The sequence below is a fragment of the Lissotriton helveticus genome, chromosome 12 (assembly GCF_964261635.1).
Source record: "Lissotriton helveticus chromosome 12, aLisHel1.1, whole genome shotgun sequence".
Taxonomy (NCBI): domain Eukaryota; kingdom Metazoa; phylum Chordata; class Amphibia; order Caudata; family Salamandridae; genus Lissotriton; species Lissotriton helveticus.
The window spans coordinates 817,888,597-817,910,463 of NC_136073.1; the positions used below are offsets into that span (position 1 = coordinate 817,888,597).

General features: G+C 49.0%; 1 protein-coding gene across 2 annotated transcripts in view; it reads right to left on the bottom strand.

The window, feature by feature from the left end:
• FLAD1 (flavin adenine dinucleotide synthetase 1) overlaps positions 1-21,867 on the bottom strand; it is a 114,016-nt gene that overhangs the window by 56,716 nt on the left and 35,433 nt on the right. For both annotated transcript variants that reach the window (XM_078671066.1, XM_078671065.1), the window contains exon 4: positions 8,308-8,455. In XM_078671066.1, coding sequence (XP_078527192.1) covers positions 8,308-8,455 — 148 coding nt within the window. The remainder of the gene's footprint in view (positions 1-8,307; positions 8,456-21,867) is intronic.

Here is a 21,867-nt window from a genome sequence, read left to right on the forward strand (position 1 = left end):
ATGGCTGCCGACTTCTGGCACTTGGCCTGGGTATGCCGCAGTTCTGGAACAATGTGATTTGTATACTCTCTACTATGGTCAGTGTCGAGCTGAAATGCTCTCCGCACGTCTGTCTGCTGGGATTGGTTCAGTCCTTGAAGGGAACTACAGGTAAACTTGTAAGAATAGCCCTACTTGTGGCCAAGAGACGCGTGGCAATGACATGGAAGTGCATGGCTGGGCCTTCAGCTGCACAATGGCTCAAGGATTTGGTGTATTGCAGGGACAATCTAGTGCTCTATGCCAAGGAACTCCTCCTCTCGGCCAAATGATATTTGGCAAACCCTTCTACAGTACCTACGATCTGTTGAACACGATGAGTCCCCCAGCTAATGAGGAATGCTGAGCTTATTATCTATCTGATTGCATGTACGGTACCTCACTATGATGCACAGATTGTAACTTTGTTACTGCTGTTTGCTATATGAATAACTGCCACGGGTTGTTAACTGTGTTTTTAATTATATGTGTTGCTAGCTGCTACCTTTGTCACAGCATATGTTTCAATAAGAAACTCAAAAAAAATAAAAAGGTTTGGTGTGCAGAGGAGCAGGCCGCTGATCAGAAAGAGTTTTTGAGTAAGGGATCCACCAGGGACACCAGTTGCTACAGGTTACTCCACTCACTCTTGTTTTGGGGGACGTTTGGACGGGTATACCACAACTATTACTTTTCTGTTGTACATTTGTGTCTCAGTCGTTCATGAAAGGCTGGTTCGTGTTGTGCCCCCTTTCATGCCTGGCTGGACAGTGTTGTTTCTTCTGCTATATTTTATTAAATTTATAGAATGGGAGGATGGGTGATATACTATATTGTATACTAGCTTACCCGTCGCGCGTTGCTGCGATCTCAGAAGAAAGGAATGTTGCTGCTGCTCAGAAAGAGAAGTATCTCTCCGACATCCTTGTTATTGATTTACTCTGCTTTGCTTATCTGATACTTGTATATATGTAAATAGGATGTTATTTAGTATTATCAGTTTCTATGTATGTAAATAGGATGTTATTTACTATTAAGAGTTTCCTGTGTTTTCTGGGATTGGCCTATATCTTCTGAATACCTCAGAATGGCCTTTTAAGGTGAAATTTTAACTTTTTTCTCTGGTTTGTGTACGCTTTCTAACGATACTTGTGCCTCGCACTCGATCTTGGCCCCTGTGTCTTTCACCCTAGACTACTTCTCCTCCGGTTCTATTTCGAACCGGATTAGGCCTCATCGCATTTGGTATACTTTTGAACGGGAGCGCGAGAGCACAGCGCTTACACGCTCATACCTTGCGCCCCCATCACAACTCGGGTTCATTCCCGATCCCGCACCGTTTCGCCAACACTCCGTCTCGGCGCAACGAAGACTGATTCAACATGTTTGGGCAGCTTCTCCGGCCCCCTCAACGCGCGTAGCTGCGCTGGAGGAGGGCCGGGTTACATTAGAGCAGGGGTCTTCAAACTGTGGGGCGCGACCCCCAGGGGGGCCGTGGAGAGATGCAAAGGGGGTCGCGCCTTCACAGTGTCACTTCTGCCCTGGCCTCCAGGGCTCTTCAGCCCCCCTCCTCCCCCATCCTGTGTCTCAGCCTGGGCTGCTGCAGTGCAGCTCGCGCTTCTGGGGCCTCGGCTGGGCAGTGTCTGGAGTCTTATCTCCATCCCAAGTTTTTCACAGGTCTTTAAAGACCATTAGCATATTTACATGCCTTTGTTAACTGATTACCAAAGCTTAGTTTTTTTATGGTTCCAGGGCCCAGGGGGTACTGGAACCATAAAAAAACTAAGCTTTGGTAATCGGTTAACAAAGGCATGTAAATATGCTAATGGTCTTTAAAGACCTGCTGAAGCGTTTGAAGAGCAGCGCCTTTCTTTTTTTTAAACACAGAACAGCCACCTTACAAGCAGTGATGGGTGGGGAAGGCATAGCGAGGCGCCGAAGCTAAACACGCTCACATTAAACTATGCTTTAGGGGAGATGGAGTTAAATTGACCAACAGGAAGTGGTGGTGAGGGGATGGCTAGGAGCTGACAAAGAAATGCGATTTCGGGGGATAGTTTTTTAAAGAAGAAATGACTGCATGTATTTCTGCATTCTAAATGAAGATCGAGTTTGGGGTGAAACAAAAGTGCACATGATCTATGAGTGGAAACTCAGGAAGTGATATCACAGTCTGTTTATGTACCACTAATGCTTGTTGATTGAATCCTGCATTGGAGCCATCCACAGCCTGCGTGCGTGGGGGCGAAGTGTTCGTAAATGAGTGGCACACATTGACTCCAGCTGTGCGGCGACCGCTGTTATCTGAGAGCTGAAAAGTGCCTCACCTGCATTGGGAATTAAGTTATATCATGATCGCTTTTAAGACGACAGACACTCATTAAATGTGATCCCCCTGGGCCCCCACTCTGCCTATTCCTTACATTTGTATTTTTACACTTACTGCTGTAGTGTGAGAATGCATTTAATGAAAAGAAATATAAAGTTGGGTTGCCAAGAGAAACATGCCTGCTATGTGTTGTTTAAAGATCCTGCAGAGACCTGCTCTTGACACTAAATTGAGTTATAAATTAAAAAGTATATATTAATTAGTTATGTGACTTTTCTGTCTTTATTCTCTTTAATTATTAGTCATGGATCATTGAGGCATCCCTAGAACACAATTAAAAGTGCTTTCTATTTATATTTGCTGTTCTAAGTATTCACAGATAAGTGCAAAAAATACAGCTGTAGGTGACTGCTTATTTCTTGGCCATCAAAATAATGAGCTGGTAACCCTAATCATTAGACTGGAAGTTTGTTGCAGGATCAGCACATTCTTTATTTCCTCCACCCTCGAACCCTGATTAATGCCATTATAGCAATAGTTTCACTTATATCTGAAACCCTACGCTTCAAGTTTCTGGGAATGCACCCTGCTTTCAGACTACTCACTTCCATTCTCGCCTTCACTTTCACGTTCACCCTGCACTCCCAGCGATCACAGTACACTCACACTGATCACAATGCACTCACACTGATCACCATTCACTCACATCATTCACTCGCTCACCCTGCACTCACACCAATCACCATGCACTCACACCATTCACCCGCTCACCCTGCACTCACAGTGATCATAATGCTCTCACACTGATCACAATGCACTCACACTGATGCCATGCACTCTCATCATTATCCTACTTTCCCTGCAGAACCTCCCACTTTACAGACCCTACACACCATGCTTGTCAGTCCAACAAGACGTAAACTCCTTACCAAGCTTTACCGCTCTGCTAGAGCGGAAAAGCCCCTGCCATACAACAAAGGTCTGGAGAAATGGAATACATATTTGACCCCACCGCTAACATTGCAAGACTGGGAGCACTGCTACCAGCTTACTGGTACTCTAACTTCCAGAGGCAATCTTCAAATAATAAATTTAAAATACATCGCTCACCCTGCACTCACACCAATCACCATGCACTCACACCATTCACCCGCTCACCCTGCTCTCACAGTGATCACTGCACTAAAAATGTGCTTGCATTGTTCACTCTGTACCTCACCCTGCAGTCACACGAGCACACTTCTTACCCTGCACTCATGTGACACTTCACTCTCCTGTCCCCCCCTTACTGCTCAATCTAAAGCTAACTCAAACAAGGCCATCACTAACCATGCACTAATTCGTCCCACTCTGCACTTACCGCCGAACCCAAATTCATATAGTCACCTCACTCACCCTGCAGTCACTCCTTTTACCCTACTCTCACACTGTTGCATTGCTCACCGTGCAGTCACATGGGCACTCTTGTCACCCACACAGTGCAGAAGGTTAAAGTGCCTGGTACAAAGAAGATGTACCATGCACATCACAGAACTGAGTGTGAGTAAACTATGAGTAGCGCTATAAAAAAATGAAATGTTTGTCAGACAGGTGCTATAGAGAGATGAGGTGTATTGTTGGTGAGTGGTAGTGAGGGAATTCATGGAGAAGGTGGAAAGACTGTTGCACCGTATGCTAACAGTGCTTGGACAAGCCCTGGCTGGGAGTGTTAACTCCCCCCCCCGAATTTCGGGTCTAGTGGATACCCTGCTTCTGCTTATTATTTACATTGTAGTGCGCTACTGTTACCAAAAGGTGTCCTGGGGCTAATATCCATCTGCCTGCAATGTGAGAGAGGGATCCGGGGTCGGGAGAGAAGAGAGGGATGGAAGGAAGTGGAAGGAAGGGGGTGAGAGGAAAGGGGCATGGGTAAACTGCTTAATTCTGCACAAGACCGCCACGGTTTGAATGCACCCTTGCTGCTCCCGGCCATGGCCAGGTGAGCTTCTAATGTGGCAGCGAGTATTCCTGCGGATTGGGAGGCCCTTCACAGAGGTTGACTAGACATCTTTCTGATGTTAATTGCTGTATTTTGGTTATAAACTGGTACTGATGGGGTGAAATCTTTCCTCAGTATTACTGTGTTTAAAAAAATTCTAAATTATAAAGCAATGCTACCCCAAAATATGCAGCATCACAGAACATTATTTACATTTTCTACTCACACAATTTAGTCAAGCCTGTCGCATAATTTGGTCCTCAACATCCTCATAACCTAGAGGTTTAGAAATTTTTGTCAGGAGGGGGTCCTTACGCTTGAAAATGTTGGCAGGGGGGTCTCGGCATCCAAAAGTTTGAAGACCTCTGCATTAGAGGAATTCACCTTCAGAGCGATTCTCGATGGTCGTTCGTTTGAGCACAACGGGCTTGATCCGTTTGTATTCGAACAGCTTCTAATCTTGCTTTATTTTTAAAAATGTTATTCCAGAAACCTTCACGGGAGTGTATTCAACAACTTCCCAAAGTTTCATGGCAATCGGATGAATGGTGTAGTAATGCATAAAGGACAAACAGACAGACAGACATTCGTTTTTATATATATGGATTTATCAAACCATCTTCTTCATTTTTTTATGCATCTTCTTTATTTTCTCTTTTATATTTACCGATGCATCTTCTTCATTTTTTATTCATCTACGAATCTTCATCTTCTCTTGTATATTTACCTATGCATCTTCTTTATATATGCATCTTTATTTTTTATTCATCTATGCATCTTCATTTTCTCTTGTATATTTACCTATGCGTCTTCTTTATATATGCATCTTCATTTGTTATTCATCTATGCATCCTCTTTAATTTCTCTTGTATATTTACCTGTGCATCTTGTTTATATATTTTCAATGCTATATTGTTGCTCTTGATTGAATTTTCATCTATCTTTTGTATTTTTCTCAGTGTTTTATTATTATCCTCAATGTTTTATTATGGGTTTTTCAGGTTAATGCTTTATTCCTTCTTGCATTAGTGTACTTAGGCATATTTCTCTTTTTATGGTTCTTCTGGTCAATACTTTATTCCGTTTTGCAGTTTAATTTTTTTCTAAAGGGGGAGAATATGTAGTATCACGTATATGTATGTATCCTGTTGCTTTCTCCCTAGCTGCTCAGCCAGTGTGAATGTGCTGTGTGGAATGTTGGTGGGGTGATGATGGATGGAATGTTTGGGGGCCTGTCAGGTGAGGTGTGACAGTTGGAGTATGGGCGGAGCAGCAGGCAGGCTGCTCTGCATGTACTTACCAAGCTACAACTAAGACTAAATAAACCTACTTAAACTATATCTCATCTACTGAACTCCATCAATGCAGTACATTAATTAGAATCCATGATATTGTATGAGAAGGATTTTGGCTATCTAACTATGCCTAAAAACTTGGGTGAAACTTCTCGCAGTTAGAGTTACCAATTTTGGTTTTGGAGTTATTAATGTTTTATTTGTTTTACTAAAAACCCACTCACACCAATTGAATGAAGGACAGAGTTCTCCAGTCCTACACACAGGGCTGACAAAAAAACTAGGGCGGACAGTTCACAATAAGCATGATAAATGTGCTTCACTCCATCTGGTACTTCTGTCTTTTTGGCTGGCAGGAGGGAAAAAACCTTACATTTTCCCATTTACTGACATTGTTCATACAGCCTTGTATTATTGCAGTAAAGATGATCAAAAAGGATCGAAAAAGTTAGTCAAAAATTGACTAGGGTACAACTTTTTCCAGATCGGCGCTTGCTGGCGCGGAAAAAAGAAGAAGAACTGACGTCAGCACGCGAAGGCGGCGTCTAAGTACTCTGGCGACGTCATCCCGGCGGCAACGACGCCGGCGACGGACGCGGAGCCGCAGACGACGCCTACAGACGCGCAAGGGTACTGCTACGCAAAAGTTTCCGGATCCAGCCTGACGCCTGGGGATATTCTAAGGTAAGGAATCTAATACTAACCTGTTTCTTTCAGATAGTCTTAAAAGCAGTGCCTTCGGAATACAAAACGTTTCTCAAGAGTCCAAAACCTCCGTAACACCCATGGCAGTAAGCCCTGAATCCTCTTCCTTAATTCTATAAGAGAGGAACACGTACAAAGGCAACTTGGTTTTCCAACTGAAGTGCAATTGTACCCAAGGACTTTGGACAAGAGCAGTAGACAACACCACCCAACTCGGATGCCGCCCAATAAGTACTGGCTGGGACTGCTCGGTTATGTTATTTTTTTCTGTCCTGAGGCAACCAGTATTTATTAAAGGTTATCTGTGGTGAATATTGTTGGTTACCACGGATGTCAAAGTACACCAATTGCTGCTACACTCCACATGGATAAAAAAAGGTCATCCTAACCATGAGCATTTGACTCTCTAGGTACACAAAGTCAAGCAAGCCACAACAAATGGCATACAATAAAATTTAAGTCCATGCACAGCTACTACTGCTTACAGGGACAGGTCTTTACTTTATTCACAAACAGGTAAGCTGTGAAGTTAAAATTTCTCTCTATCTATCTCTCTACCTTTGATAATAATGGGTCTTCGCCAATGTTACAAGACAGGGAAAAGCCCCTTCAAACGGAGTCAGTTTTATATGGTTTGCTTCCCAGACATTGAGAGCAACAGAGGCGCCAAGGACTGGATCTTGACTAGCTATGATCTGGCTGGCCTCCGCCTTCATTTATTTTTAGCCCCGAGTGAACAATGGGGCAACTTGGTGTGTTTGCGCCCATTTACAAAGTTTTACAAAACCAACAGACAACAAACCATTGCCAAAACTGGAACTGGGGCCCCACTCCTGTCCGAAGAACAAAAACAGGGTGCGAGTTAACAAACAATCATGGTGTATAGTTGATAGTCAGCCGAAAGTCTTGCCATCAGGGGTTCTGGTGGTCTGTGGAGAGTTACTAGAGGAGAGATCACATAGTGGGTCAGTCTTTGAAGAGGGACTCTGTGCTACAAAAGGATGGCATCCCTAACAATGTCCCATGTGGGGGTAACCAAACTCCAAGTGCAAATATCCTGGAACTAGCAGGAACAGTCCTAATGTTTGATAGTTGGTTGATAGGGACATGATGGGGGCAAAGGGACCCCATGCATCTACAGTGCTGACCACCAGGCAAGACTCTGAACTTGAGAATTGGGGTTTAGTGGGTAACCACAACTTTAAATGCTGCTATGTCGAGAATGGTTAAGAGACCACGCAAACTGAATGCATCTTAATATTCTTGTGGGTTTTGCGTGGCTCATTCTATTGAGATTCCACCACGGATGTTCCAGTGGGACCTTTCTTCTTCCCCCTCTTGAGCAGGGGTGTGCACCATTCCTCTCACCTGTTGCCTTCCAAGCAGTGCACACCAGCAAAGCTTCTTCTTTCAGGGTCTAAGGCACATTCCCAGCTATTGAGGACAACTTTAAACGGTGAGGTGTCCCAGGTAAAGTGTCTCCCTTAGGAATGTGAAGGGTTGATAATATTGGTTGCAAGCCCAACATACATACAGCATGCGCTTGATAGTCAAGAGATCCAAACAAACCCATTAAGCACTTCCATTGGTCTGGCGGATGGGCGAGTCCACAGGTGGAAAAACTTATGAAGGGCCAAACAAGTCGAACAGTCAATCAATCAATCCATCAGGATTTGTAAAGCACGGCTAATCACCCGAGAGGGTATCCAGGCATTAGGTGCATGATGGAAAAGCTTTTCAAAACCCAGCTACCAGTTCTGCTCTTGCATCTAGGACCAAAAGCAAGGCCCAACACCGGAGACACAGAGTCAACTTAAGTGAGATGAGGGCCTCAGAACCTCGGTGTACTGGTGCAGAAGAGGAAAGAATAGCCCTTCCCTCAAAGTTGAGGAAAACTGAGAGCCTCTCATGGAACAGATGCACGAGTTATGCATCTCCAGGAAGGAAGGCACAGTACTCTAGAGACTTAAGGGGATCCATACCTTTGCACAGCCGCATGGAACAGGTGCAGAAGGGCGGTGCAGTCTTTGCCCCCATTGAAGCCTACGCAGATCTGGTCTAGGGTGTACTTGTCCAGCGCTTCCTCTATTGTCTGCAGGGATGCTGCCACCTTCTGGCTCAGTGGAGAACCTGCAGGAGGAGAGGACACATTAATTCCAGCTTGTGAACATGGATGGACCCAAAGTCAAAGCCAGGGAGGATGGGATATGACTAGTTGGATCGTTTGGTCAAAAGTTCAACTGTAAAGAAATCATTAAGTGCAGGAGCATCCTCATACAAGCACATAACTAAAACATATTTTACTGCCACAGCTGTACCTGTGCATGGCGCTGTCTTTCAGTATTTTTCGCTTCTACATACTCCGAACTGTCTGATGTATTTTTGGCGACTGAGTACCATGTGTATGGATGCTTGTTGCGTAGTATGCAGTAATTTAATCTTTACAACGAAGCAAAACGGTTGTCAATGCCCAACACGAATTGCTACTTTTATTGTAAGTTTTTCTTTTAATATATGTGCCCAAAGAACCAGTTTCCTTTGTTAGACGTTATGGTTTAGCTCGAATCTTCTGATAGTGTTGTAAGATAATAGTAAGTTAGAAAGATGTGCTAGCAGGAGGCAACACCTAGCCAAGTATTGCACCAATGCCATGTTGTGCACATAAAGGTATACAAGTAGCATGTGTTACATCGCAAGATGGTACATCAAGAGTCATTGCTGTAAGTTACGTGTGGAGTACCTGAACATCATGGTTCTTTAAATTCCAGGTGCCTTTACTTAACAGGTAAGATGGTAGTAAATCTAAGCCTACACACACATATACGTACACACACACACAGATTACATTGATTTATTTGTACTCACACACATTTGGGTACATATGTAAATATTTATCAATGCATGTGTGCATTTTTAAACCATAACACTAATCTATTTTTAAGTATCATTTAATGTTATTTAAAATATATACTAATACTATTTTACATGTAAATTATTACTTGCGATTTAATTTAACTTTTTTTACCTTATCATTTAATTTTAAACAAACTATCCACAAACCCTGAAATCTACCCAATACCTCTAAACACTATAAATCCATGAATCCTAAAGAACAAGTTACTTACCTTCGGTAACGATATATCTGTAAGAAACAGTAGTTAGTATTAGATTCCTTACCTTAGAATATCCCCAGGCGTCAGTCTGGATCCGGAAACTTTTGCGTAACAGTACCCCTGCGCGTCGGTAGGCGTCGTCTGCAGGCGTCCCCTGCGGCTCCGCATCCGTCATCGGCGTCGTGCGCCGTGATGACATCGCTGGAGTATATAGACGCCGCCTCCGCGCGCTGACGTCAGTTCTTTGCACACAGCTTTTCCGCGCCAGAACACGCAGAGCCATGTAAGAACCAACACTGGTGCCATGCGAATCTAGGGCCCTGAAGGGGATGACCTTAACCCTATGTATCAGTTCGCAGAACGGGGAGGATGGGTGGGGCGGTAAGGAATCTAATACTAACTACTGTTTCTTACAGATATATCGTTACCGAAGGTAAGTAACTTGTTCATCTGAAAGAAACAGGTTAGTATTAGATTCCTTACCTTAGAATAGATACCCCAGCAATACCAACCCCGGTGGTGGGTCTGCGAACCAATATAGCTTACACCAGAAAGTCCTGGAGGACAGAACGGCCAAAGAAGCCATCCCTCCGGACTTGACTGTCCAGGCAGTAGTGCCTTGCAAACGTGTGCAGCGAGGCCCACGTAGCCGCCTGACAAATGTCCTGCAAGGGGACTCCCCGGCCCAGGGCAGTAGTAGCCGCCGTGGCCTGAGTGGAATGGGCCCTCAGCCCAACAGGAGGCTCCTTCCGAGCCAAAGAGTAGCACGCTTTGATGCACAGGACGACCCACCGAGAGATGGTCCGTTTATGCACCGCCCGTCCCTTCTTCGCACCCACGTAGCCAACAAACAGTTGGTCATCCACCCGGAACTGGCGAGTGCGATCCATATAAAATGAAAGCGCACGTTTTGGGTCCAGACGATGGAGCCGCTCTTCATCCTTTGAAGGATGCGGAGGCGGGAAGAAGGAGGGTAAGGTGATGGACTGCCCGATGTGAAAAGCAGAGACGACTTTGGGCAGGAAAGAAGGTCTAGTTCTCAGAACCTAACAACAAAAGAACCGGGGGTCTATAACGGAGCTTCAAGTACTCCGAGCTGCTGCAAAACTCCTACATAAGTGAGTTAGGCGCTAATAGAGCTACATAAGTCTCTATATCAGAATGTGTGCCAGGACAAACCTGTCGAAGGACCTACTGAGATTGTTGGTAAGACCCTTACAGAGATGTGTTGGATTCCCATCAAATAGGTATGTAGATCAAGTGTTCTCATTTGGTCATCCAAAAATGGGGTGGTATGTCTCTTGATCAATGAGACCCATCCATCGCCCTTACTCAATTGGGTCGCACCATCAATCGCTAAGGTACCCATGAACAAATGATAAAGATGGGATCGAGTGCAGGGCAAAAATCAAAAGATGTGCGAGTTCTCAGAACCACCTTGTCTGGATGAATGGACATGAAAGGAGGTTTGACAGAAAGAGCCTGGAGCTCACTCACTCTCCTGGCAGAGGTGATGGCAACCAGGAAGGCCGTCTTTAAAGTCAGGAGACGGAGAGGACAGGAATGAAGTGGCTCAAAGGGAGCACACATCAAGAAGGTCAGAACCAGGTTCAAGTCCCACTGAGGCATCACAAACGGAACAGGTGGATACATGTGCGTGATGCCTTTCAAGAATCTCGTTACAATAGGGGACTTGAACAAAGAAGGTTGATCAGGCAGCCTTAGAAAGGCCGAAAGGGCAGAAAGGTAGCCCTTGATAGTGCCCAGAGCAGATCCCTGCTGGGCAAGAGAGAAGAAAGAGGAGAACCTCGGAGAGAGGGGCAGAAAGAGGGTCCACAGCCTTTGCTGTGCACCATGCCACAAATCCGTTCCACCGGCAGGCGTATACCGACTTAGTGGAGGGACGCCTGGCTGCCAGAATCACATCACAAACTTCAGGAGGCAAGTCAAATGGCCTCAACTGTCGCCACTCAATCTCCATGCATGGAAGTGGAGACTGGACAGGTTCGGGTGGAGGACCGTCCCCTGCTGCTGCGACAGAAGGTCCTCCAGAAGGGGCAGGCGGATCGAGGGACCGACTGACATGCTGAGTAGCTCGGGATACCAGTACCTTCCAGCCCAGTCCGGAGCCACAAGGATAACTTGGGCCCGGTCGCACCTGATCTTCTTCAGCACTCTGGGCAGAAGTGGTATAGACGGAAAGGCGTACAATAGACCGCAACTCCACGCACGCCGAAAGGCGTCGCCGTGCGAGTGCCGTCTTGGAAACTCCAACGCGCAGAACTGATGACATTGCACGTTCTCTTCTGTGGCGAATAGATCTAACCAAGGCTCTCCCCATTGCAGAAAGAGGCCTTTCGCCACGTCCGAGTTCAGACGCCATTCGTGATCCACCGAGCACCGACGGCTGAGTTCGTCCGCCCTGGCATTCAGAGAACCTGCCAGGTGTTGAACCGTCAGAGTCACGCTCTGACGTTCCAGCCATTGCCAGAGACGCAGAGCCTCCTGGCAAAGGGTCCACGACCCCACTCCGCCCTGCTTGTTGCAGTACCACATGGCGGTGGTGTTGTCCGTGAACACCTGCACTACACTCCCGTTGACAAAGGGGAGGAATGCCTTCAGTGCTAGACGGATCGCCCGCAGCTCCAACAGGTTTATATGGAGCCGGGACTCCGCCGGAGACCAGATGCCTCTGATCTCCGCCTCTACCAAGTGGCCTCCCCAGCCCTGGAGGGACGCGTCCGTCACAACCACGTGCTCCGGTTGGGGAAGAGAGAGGGATCTGCCTCTGACCCAATCGCGGTCCGTAAGCCACCACTGCAGTTGTCTCGCAGTGCCCTCCGAGATCAAGACATGGTCGGACAAGTTGCCCTGATGCTGGGCCCACTGAAACTTCAGGTCCCACTGCAGAGCCCGCATCCGCCACCGGGCGTGATGCACCAGAAGAATGCAGGAAGCCATCGGCCCCAGCAGCCGCTGCGTAAACCTGACCGAAACCCGGGATAACGGCTGAAAGATGGGAATCAAAGCCTGTATATCCCGGACTCGCCGTTCCGGAGGATAAACCTGAAACTGCGCCGAGTCGAGAACCGCTCCGATGAAAAGGAGCTTTTGAGAGGGACACAGGTGTGATTTCGGCACATTGATGGAAAATCCCAGCTCGTGCAGGAGGTCTGCCGTCATCTGAAGGTGGTGGACGACTGTCTGGGGCGAGCCCGCCTTCAATAACCAGTCGTCCAGGTAGGGGAAGACTGAAACCCCCAACCGGCGCAGATGGGCTGCGACCACCGCCATCACCTTTGTGAACACCCGTGGGGCGCTGGTAAGGCCGAATGGGAGCACGATAAACTGAAAGTGCTCGTGGCCTACCGTGAACCGCAGGTAACGCCGGTGGGCCGGCAGGACGGGGATGTGAAAATACGCATCCTGCAAGTCCAACGCTACCATCCAGTCTAGCGGGTCTAGAGCAGCCAAGACCTGAGCCAAAGTAAACATCTTGAACTTCTCCTTCCGGAGGAAGCCGTTGACGTTCCGTAGATCCAAGATAGGACGTAGGCCCCCTTTGTCCTTCTTGGGTACCAGAAAGTAGCGGGAATAGCAACCACGCCCTACTTCTGGCCCAGGAACGCGCTCGACGGCCCCCTTGGCCAAGAGGGCCGTAACTTCCTCCTGCAGAAGTGTCAAGTGGTCCCCCGACACACGGTGGTTCTGCGGTGGCATGGCTGGAGGAGTGGTCTCGAAGGGGAGGGAGTAGCCCCTTCGGACGAGCTGCAGCACCCACCTGTCCGATGTGATTGCGCGCCAGCGGGAGTGGTGATGGCGAACCCTGCCACCCACTGGCGTCACATGGGCCTGAAAGCACGGACTAGGAGGATTTGGAGGCCGATGCTGCGGGGGGAGGTGTGGTCGGACCTCGCCGTTGTCCCCGACCGCCTCCACGGCGGATTCCACGGCCGCCACCGCGTTGAGAAATGTGTTGCGGCGCGTGGCTGGCCCCTTCCTTGGCCACGAAAGGAGCGAAACGAACCCGTTTGCTGGCACTGGGTCGAGAGACCCAAGGACTTGGCCGTGACCCTGGAGTCCTTGAAGCGCTCCAGCGCGTGGTCCGCTTTGTCGCCAAACAGGCGACTGCCATCGAACGGCATGTCCATCAAGGCATTCTGGACATCTGCCGAAAAGTTGGTGGACCTCAGCCAGGCGTGGCGACGAATCGCCACCGTCGTGGACATCGCTCTGCCCAGCGAGTCGGTCGTATCAAGACCACACCTGATGGAGTATTTTGCTGCGTCTCGGCCTTCAATCATAGCCTTGCCGAGCTTTGCCCGTACCTCCTGCGGGCATTCTGGCAGCAGGTCCGCGACCGTATCCCACAGAGAGTGGGAGTAGCGGCCCAAGAGGCACGCGGTGTTGCAAGACCGCAGTCCCAAACTCAGGGACGAGAAGACCTTTTTTCCATACTGGTCGTACCTCTTGGATTCCCGGTCGGGCGGGGCCGACGGGAATGCGGTCTGGGAAGTCGAGGCCTGGATCACCAGACTCTCAGGGGTGGGATGGGTGGACAGGAACTTGGGGTCATCCTTACACGGACGGTGGCGTCTGGCCACGTTCCTATCAACAGGCGAACCTGAAGCGGGCCTGGACCACGTGCCCAAAAGAACGTCAGACAAGGCTTCGTTGAACGGCAGCAGTGGCTCCTGTGGGCATGACTGCGGTTTGAAGACCTCAGTGAAGATGTTAGGCCTCACGGCCGCGACGGGGAGCTCAAGGTGTAAGGCCTTGGCAGCCCTCATCAGCACCACTGAATAAGCAGCCCCCTCCTCTGAAGCCACGGTAGGAGGCGAGACAAAGCCAGGGTTAGGAGAGTCGTCCAGACCACTGGCGTCACCCAAATCACCTGTCCAGTCCAGTCCACATTGTACTGACACTCGCGTGACAGAGGGTCCTCAGACCCCTCCCAACCCTCTCCGTAATCTACATATTCACCATATTCGGAATCAACAATGTAGACCGGCTCCCCGGGGTACACAGGCCCCATCGGCGTCGGACTCGCCGTCGGGCGACGCCGGTCCGACTCCGCGTCCGGAGTCGGAGAGGGTATGGGGGCGGCGCCGCCCGGTGCCGGCGCCGGAGCACCGGCGCCGCGCGGGGGCGGCGTCGGGGGCAACCCCGATGGAATCGGCGCCGGAGAGGCCGGTAGACCAGCCGGCGTCGACCCTGAGGGTCCCTGCGGCGCCGGGGTCGGAGCCGTCGGCGGCGCCGGGGCCGGAGCACCCGACGGCGTCGAGGCAGGAGCACCCGAACCGCTAGGGCCCCTGGACGGAAGCACAGGGCCCGAAGGCGCCGTAGGCCCCGTCGGAGGAGACAGTGCCCTCATGGCCATGAGGAACTCCTCTATCTCCCCGGGCGTCGCGCCTTGCCCAGGGACCGTAGGGTATGGAGCAGGCCGCGCCGGCGACTCACGCGGAGCCGCGGGGGTGGGGCCACCCGAACCCCCGGCCGCATCGCGCGAGCGTCGGGGGGGAGTCGGGGGTACGATGACGACGCCCCGACTTCTTGTGTTTCCTACCTGAGGAACCAGAGGAATGGTGACGACTTCCGGAGCGCTTGTGGCGGCTCCGCGACCGCTCCCTCGACCGCTCCCTCGACCTCCGGCCGGACCGGGACCGCTCTCGACGCGGGGCCGACACCCGCAGCTCGAGAAGCTTGCGGGACCGCTCCCGCCTAGCTTTACTCATCAGGACCCGGCAGTCGACACAGTTGTCCACGGCGTGGTCGGGGCCCAGGCACCGGAGGCAGAGTCGGTGATGATCCGTGACCGACATCGTGCGGTCACAGTCGTCACAGTTCTTAAAACCGGGCATCCTACCGGCACCGTAAGAAGAATCAAGGATTCACAAAAAAACTTTGGTCAAAAGACCGGAGTACTGCACTTCTCGGATCTGCGCTAACTGGCGCGGAAAAAAGAAGAACTGACGTCAGCGCGCGGAGGCGGCGTCTATATACTCCAGCGACGTCATCACGGCGCACGACGCCGACGACGGACGCGGAGCCGCAGGGGACGCCTGCAGACGACGCCTACCGACGCGCAGGGGTACTGCTACGCAAAAGTTTCCGGATCCAGACTGACGCCTGGGGATATTCTAAGGTAAGGAATCTAATACTAACCTGTTTCTTTCAGATAACGTGTTACTACCCCTAAACACTGGTCATGCTTTGAATCATTGAGAGCTGTTGCAGAACCAAGAGGAGTGGATGTGATGGATTGTTTTGTGCTTCCAAGATGTTTCTTGTAGCACATCTGGATCAGCCTGGGTGGTGAATGGGTTTGCGCATAAAGGATGATCGAGTTCTTCACCCCATGCCATCCCAAAATGTGTTTTCAGATTATATTACACAACCAGTACTCTACTTTTTGTCTGTCAGCCTGCCCAGTCTGTTTGTGCCTGTCTGTATTGATCACTCCACGTGTGAGTGTCTGGTTTTTCATTACAGCCTGTCTGCTTATTTGTCATGGCTGTCTGACTGTGGGCACTTGTATCTGTTTAGGACTCACCTGAGACAGTACATATGCTGTCGTTTGCAAGATAATCTGTTTCCTGAGAACCTTAAAAGGCATTGGGGCCCACCCATTACTGAGTTGGCTTTCTCATCACTCATTTCTCATCAGTCAGCATGTGCTGGTTTCACTTTCTATTTCATGTGTTTGGCTCTCGCATGGAGCATGGACCAAGTACGGATTAATGTCTTTATTAGTGTCCTTCTACTGTTCACGCTCGGATTCAGGAACTTTGTTTTCCTTGTTATCTTTTACTTGCAACACTCCATTAGAGTGCAAGTGTTTGCAGGATGTCCCTTCGCCTCACCTGTCCTGCTCGTTGTTGCTTGCCCTCATCCCTCCGCCGCCACCTCCCACATTATAGCTTGTGCACGTCCCTCAAACCGTCCCTCCTTCAACATTGTAGCATGCACTTATTGTAGGAGTGTAAGGTCTACTTCCTATTGTTACCCCCACTTTTTGCTGTGATTCACTGGTTTTTCGACTTTAGTATGGCTGTGGCCCTGCTAATCAGGCCCACAGCCTAGCTGTTCTCTCTCTACATTGATACCATGTACAAACCAGATTGGTTACTGGATCACCCTTGTGAGCCCCTGTATATGGTACCTGAGGTACCCAGGGCGTAGGTGCACCCTAGGCCTACCAGGGGCAGCAGCATGTATTGTGCCACCCCCGGTTAGCCTTCCAAACTGACACCACAGGCCTGAACTTGCAGCCTGGGTAAGGTGGTGTAATTACCCCTTACTTAGAATAAATATATATATATATATATATATATATATATATATATATATATATATATATATATATACACACACACACTTCTTCCACCACTGCCCCCAAATTGCAGTTTGCACCCAGCCCTCCTTGCTTGCAGCTGACCCTCCTGTCTCACTCCTTCCACATAGTAGCTTGCACCCGTCCCTCCCGCCCTGTGAATAAGGCAAAGCACTCGTCTTAAGCCTATAGGACTTGGTTACTGCTGGGCTTTCCCCTAGCTGTCTTACATGCATAGTAAGAGACAGCATGCAGTGAAGGTCAGACGTTAGATCAGATAATTCGGCTCCTGTCCACTTCATACTTTGTGCCAACTCCTGGTGGAGCTTGTCAGCCCAACTCCCACCTCTTCCATCCCCGTGGCTCTCTCTGAATACAGTAGGAGGAATTCGGAAACATTTCACCGTGTTTCGAGTAACTATCAAACTGTCTAGTTGCTCGCAATGGCACTTTGCCTACCACTACCCCTAAGGAAACCACTTCCCTTTTGTGGGAAGATTTGTTCAACCCCGAAGTTAGAGCGCAACTTGGATTTTTTCCAGGCCACATCGTCACCATTTAAGCATATGAAACGGTTATATTCACCTGATCCAAAGCATGGGGAGGGTTCAACGTTAAAACCCATCGGTAGGGCTGCATTTGCAAATTTTTACCATAAATGTCATTGAGTTGGGGCGGGGAGCCATTTGTGTGTGCACCTGGTTGCCTGTGAAAAGAGCCGCCGTTACCAGACACTCTCCAACATGTCTTTTTTGCTTCAAGCTGACACTTCAGTAAGAAAAAGCGTTAATTTAGACATGTTTCAGTCACGAAGGAGGTACTGAGGTGTGGTTTAGGTCCCTTTTCAATACTCAACACTGTTGTGGATATTGCACACATATCACCGTTGCAACTGCCTGCGATACCTGAAGTGATACAGAATTAACATTCTGAAGGTTTACTTTGCAGGCTATACCTAGAGAAATACAGCTTTTTTTAAAGGTCCTGCTGAGGCTCTGATTAAGTGAACATATTTTTCAGTGCCCAGCTAAAACTGTATGGCAAACAGTAGTCAAGTCACAGGGAGGGGTGATCCCACTCATGCATTCCTCATCTTCCCATGTGCTTATGCACCATGCTAACCATTGAAAGCCTTGGGGACAGTTTTTGTGGCGTTGTTGTACAAAAATGAAGTTATTTATAAGCCGTGTTCTCGTTTGGAAGCCTGTGCCCTTCATCGGGGTATAGGGCTTCATTTTAAGGCGTTTCATTTTCCTTACTGAAAAGAAACATTTTCCACTTACTCTTCCTTTTGTTTGATCCAAACAGAGCCCCCTAAAGCTACAGCACTTCACTTCAGGAAATATATGTACTACCCCTGTCCGCTTCATAAAATGTGGTTGTAAAACCAGGGAAGGAACTTTCTGTGCCATTTGTCCCAGAAACCTTCACAGCAGACTTGCATCCACGTAACATGGCTGACATAACAATAATCGAGGCACTTTGTGGTGGCTGTCTGGGGGTATGAGCTGTTTCAATAAAGCTAAACACAACTTTTTCCACAAGGTACACTTTTCAGGATCACATGCCATCATGTGTGCTGCACAGTCGAGTAGCGTGGGTTGCCAGTGCCCTGGGAAAGGCAAGTATCCTTCCAATTTTCTTTTAAATCCTTAGCTGCGGCTGTTATTCCAGCGCAGTGCTGGGCGTTCCAAAGAGTGGGCGGTGCCGCGTCGGCCGTTAAACGTTCGCAGCACCAACCAGGTAGTGCTCCGAACGTTCAGCGGCCGACGGCAGCAGCTATGAGGTTAAAACTTTGCACCCCTAAGAATGGTCCTAATAAAATTTGTGCCCAAGGTAACTTCCCATGTGGCCCCGCTCATGCTACGGATGCTGTATAAATATAAACAAATATTGCTCAGCTAATGTGTGTTACATGGCTGCAACGACCCAAAGCGTGGGGGGTGCTTCACTGAATGAACGTGGGCAGGTGGCAGGAGTGGGATGGCAGGTGAATATGAGACGCATTCCTAGGCCTGCCTAGAGATGTGCCTTAGATCCCCCCCCCCTAACTGTTGACCGTACTGCGAGAGGGTTTGGTGTTGGAACATGTAATATCTCGCTGCCGACTGATGGGCTCCAGATATTGTACTATATGTACAGTTTGAAGTAATCTACTTGCTCTTCTTACTGTGCTCTGTACGTGCAATGAGTGAACAAGATACCATTGGATTTTGCTTGGTTGTATCAAAACTGAAAATAAAGTATAAAAAAAAATACATTGCACATCTAACACAACAGATGCAGAACACATGGCCTAAACAGCAGTTCATCGTGAGTTTTCTACCGCCTTTAAAAAGACTAATTGTACAGTAATGGGAGAGCATGTGGCATTGCGGCCAGAGTAGTTGACTTTGAAATGGGGAAAGCAGGTTCAAGTCTTGGCAACGGGTCAACAAACTGTGTTTCTGGGCAAATCACTTCATGTCCAGTACCTGTAAAAATGAATGTGTCCTTGTGTAATGTAACTGTCGCTCAAGTAAAGTTTTGCCAGTCCTTCTAGTTGACTTCTCACTATATAAAACAAGCTATGATGGAGGTAGGAGGGAGGCAACATGCAACAGGGTAGGGAAGGAGGATGCAGTGAAGGTGTGAAGTGGTGGGAGGGACATGCCAGCAAGGAAAGGGGAAGGGGCATGCAACAACGGAAATGAGTTGGTGGTAGCAACTGGCAAGCAACAAACTGAATGCGGATGCTGGACTGTAAAAAAAAATATATATATATTTGGTTACAAGTGCACGGTCAGTGGAAGGATACAGGCAGCTGGAAGCTGCACTTGGTCCAGGCTCCACAGCAAAGATGAAGACGTGAAACCAAGCAGCAAGCTTGCGGCAGGAGGAGGCAACGACCAATAGGAGGAAAGGAAACAAGAGTGAGCCACCCAAATGTAAGTGAAGGTAAGTAATGGGAGGCCTCTAAGCTAAGCCCTTTTAAAGATAATTATTTTTTGTTACAAGAGTTTTCGCAAGCTCAGTGTAGGCGAAACATAAAAATTAACATGACCTTTTGTAATGTAACTGGTGCCCATGTAAAGAGCTCCAATACCTCCTTGTCGAGTTTGTGCTATATAAAACTGCAAAATAAAAACATATGATCACTGTAGTTGCTTGCCACGTCCCGACAGAAAATAGTGCTATAACAGGGCCTGCTGTGGCCGTATCTTAGCGCTTTTTCTGCCTAACTTTGCTATGATGCACAGCAGCTGCGATGCTGTATAACATGGATAAAAGACATTGACAAAGCTAATGGCTCTAGAGTAGGTGAAACCTATTGGCATTGACAGTGCTTGTTTTCTTTCTATATCTATGTAAGCATCATTAAGACTCTGTGTCTGTTAGGCAGACTACATTATTGTACTCATGGAAATGTGTCCACCTGTGCCCACGTCCCTATCTGCCACTTTGTATCCGTCTGTATACTGGTCAGACTTTGTTTATCAATCTCGATGTGGCTGTGCGTCAGACGGCCTGGATTCGTTTGTAAATTGGGACACCGGGCACACTATGATTCTATATAGATTTACCAGAACGCTTCAGTCTTCCTTTTCCCATCCATTATCTGGTCTGTTTGTTAACCTAGGTTTACACGCGTGCCTGTCTGTATCTCTCAGTCTACTGACTGTAACTAAGTCTGCCTGTCAAACTACACTGCAACCTCAACAAATTGCCGTCTTCTGAAAGGCTTGCCCTGGAGGCAACACCATACACTCATGACACACACAACACAGAAGGAAACCTGGATATCGTTAATGATCGGAGGGCATCCACCAGTTGCTAGCTATATTGCGATCATAATTTTTGGGTCTCGTTTGAGACAGGGTATGCGTTGTCCCATGCTGCAATGTTTTTAAATAAAATAAAATAAACCAAGATGGCCGCCCGGTAGGAGCCCCTGTCCGGAGCTCCCAGTGCTCGGGATCCCTATTTTGGATTTATCCCCATAAAGCACCCATCTCCGTGCACATACACAACAAGTAACTGGATCATTATACCGAGTAACTGGATTGGCTTGAGAAGTAACTGGATTTGGTACTGGACTGCACTTACTTATCTTCGGAGGTCCTGCTGAGTCCTGTGAGAACCAACTCCTCCACCTGGCTGCCTCTGGACGCTTGCGGAGACCGGGACGGCTGGTGGGAGTCCGCCGGAGACTGCTGTGGATCGCGCACACGTGGATATACAGGGCGTGCTGGGTCTCGTGGGCACCCCCACCTCCACCGGGCTGGCCCCAGCTCTGGACACAGGCGGTGACCGAGTTGGATGGACGGAGCCTGCCGGAAGCCTGCCGGAGGGTAGCACAGACGCCCGGGAGGCTCGCGCGTCGCCTGGTGCCCCCCCCTCCCCCTCCCCCTCCATCGACTGGCTGCTGCAGGTTAGTGAGGAACCGAGTCGGATTGTCGGAGACTGCCGGAGGGTAGCACAGACGCCCGGGAGGCTCGCGCATCGCCTGGTGCCCCCCTCCCCCTCCTCGACTGGCTGCTGCAGGCTGGTGAGGGACGGACCCCCTCGCCCTCGGCTGGTTGCAGGTCACTGGGTTCGAGATTCCGAGGTGGAGCACGGGGACAGACAGACGGTGTCTCGCCGCACGGAGCAGCCGAGGAGCCACGAGACAGTCCTGTGAGCTGGCTGATAGTACCGGTGAGTGAAGTGCAGGGTCTCGCCTTGTGGAGCTTTCAGCGAGCCGGGCCCCTTAGCTCTCCTGACCCCACCTGACTGGGAGATCGCGGGCACTGGTGACCAAGACCCTGAGGATCGCCGGACCTGTCTGCACAGTGGCTCGCCTCGGGGAGCTTTTTCTCAGGGGCTCACTGTATGTTACATTATCCTGGAAGCCTGAAGTGTTTAAGGTACTGGCATGCAAATGACTATTTTAGCAGCCATGACGGCTTTCCATTCTCTGCCCGGAACTTTTTAAAACTTTTAAAACTTTCAAAACCTCACGGGCATAACGGTCTTTTCTCTCTCCACTCCCCATTGACTAAAATGGCGGGGGGCCATTAACTGCTGCAATAAATTGCCGACACTGCCCACTGATGACCAGGAGGCAGCATACCAAC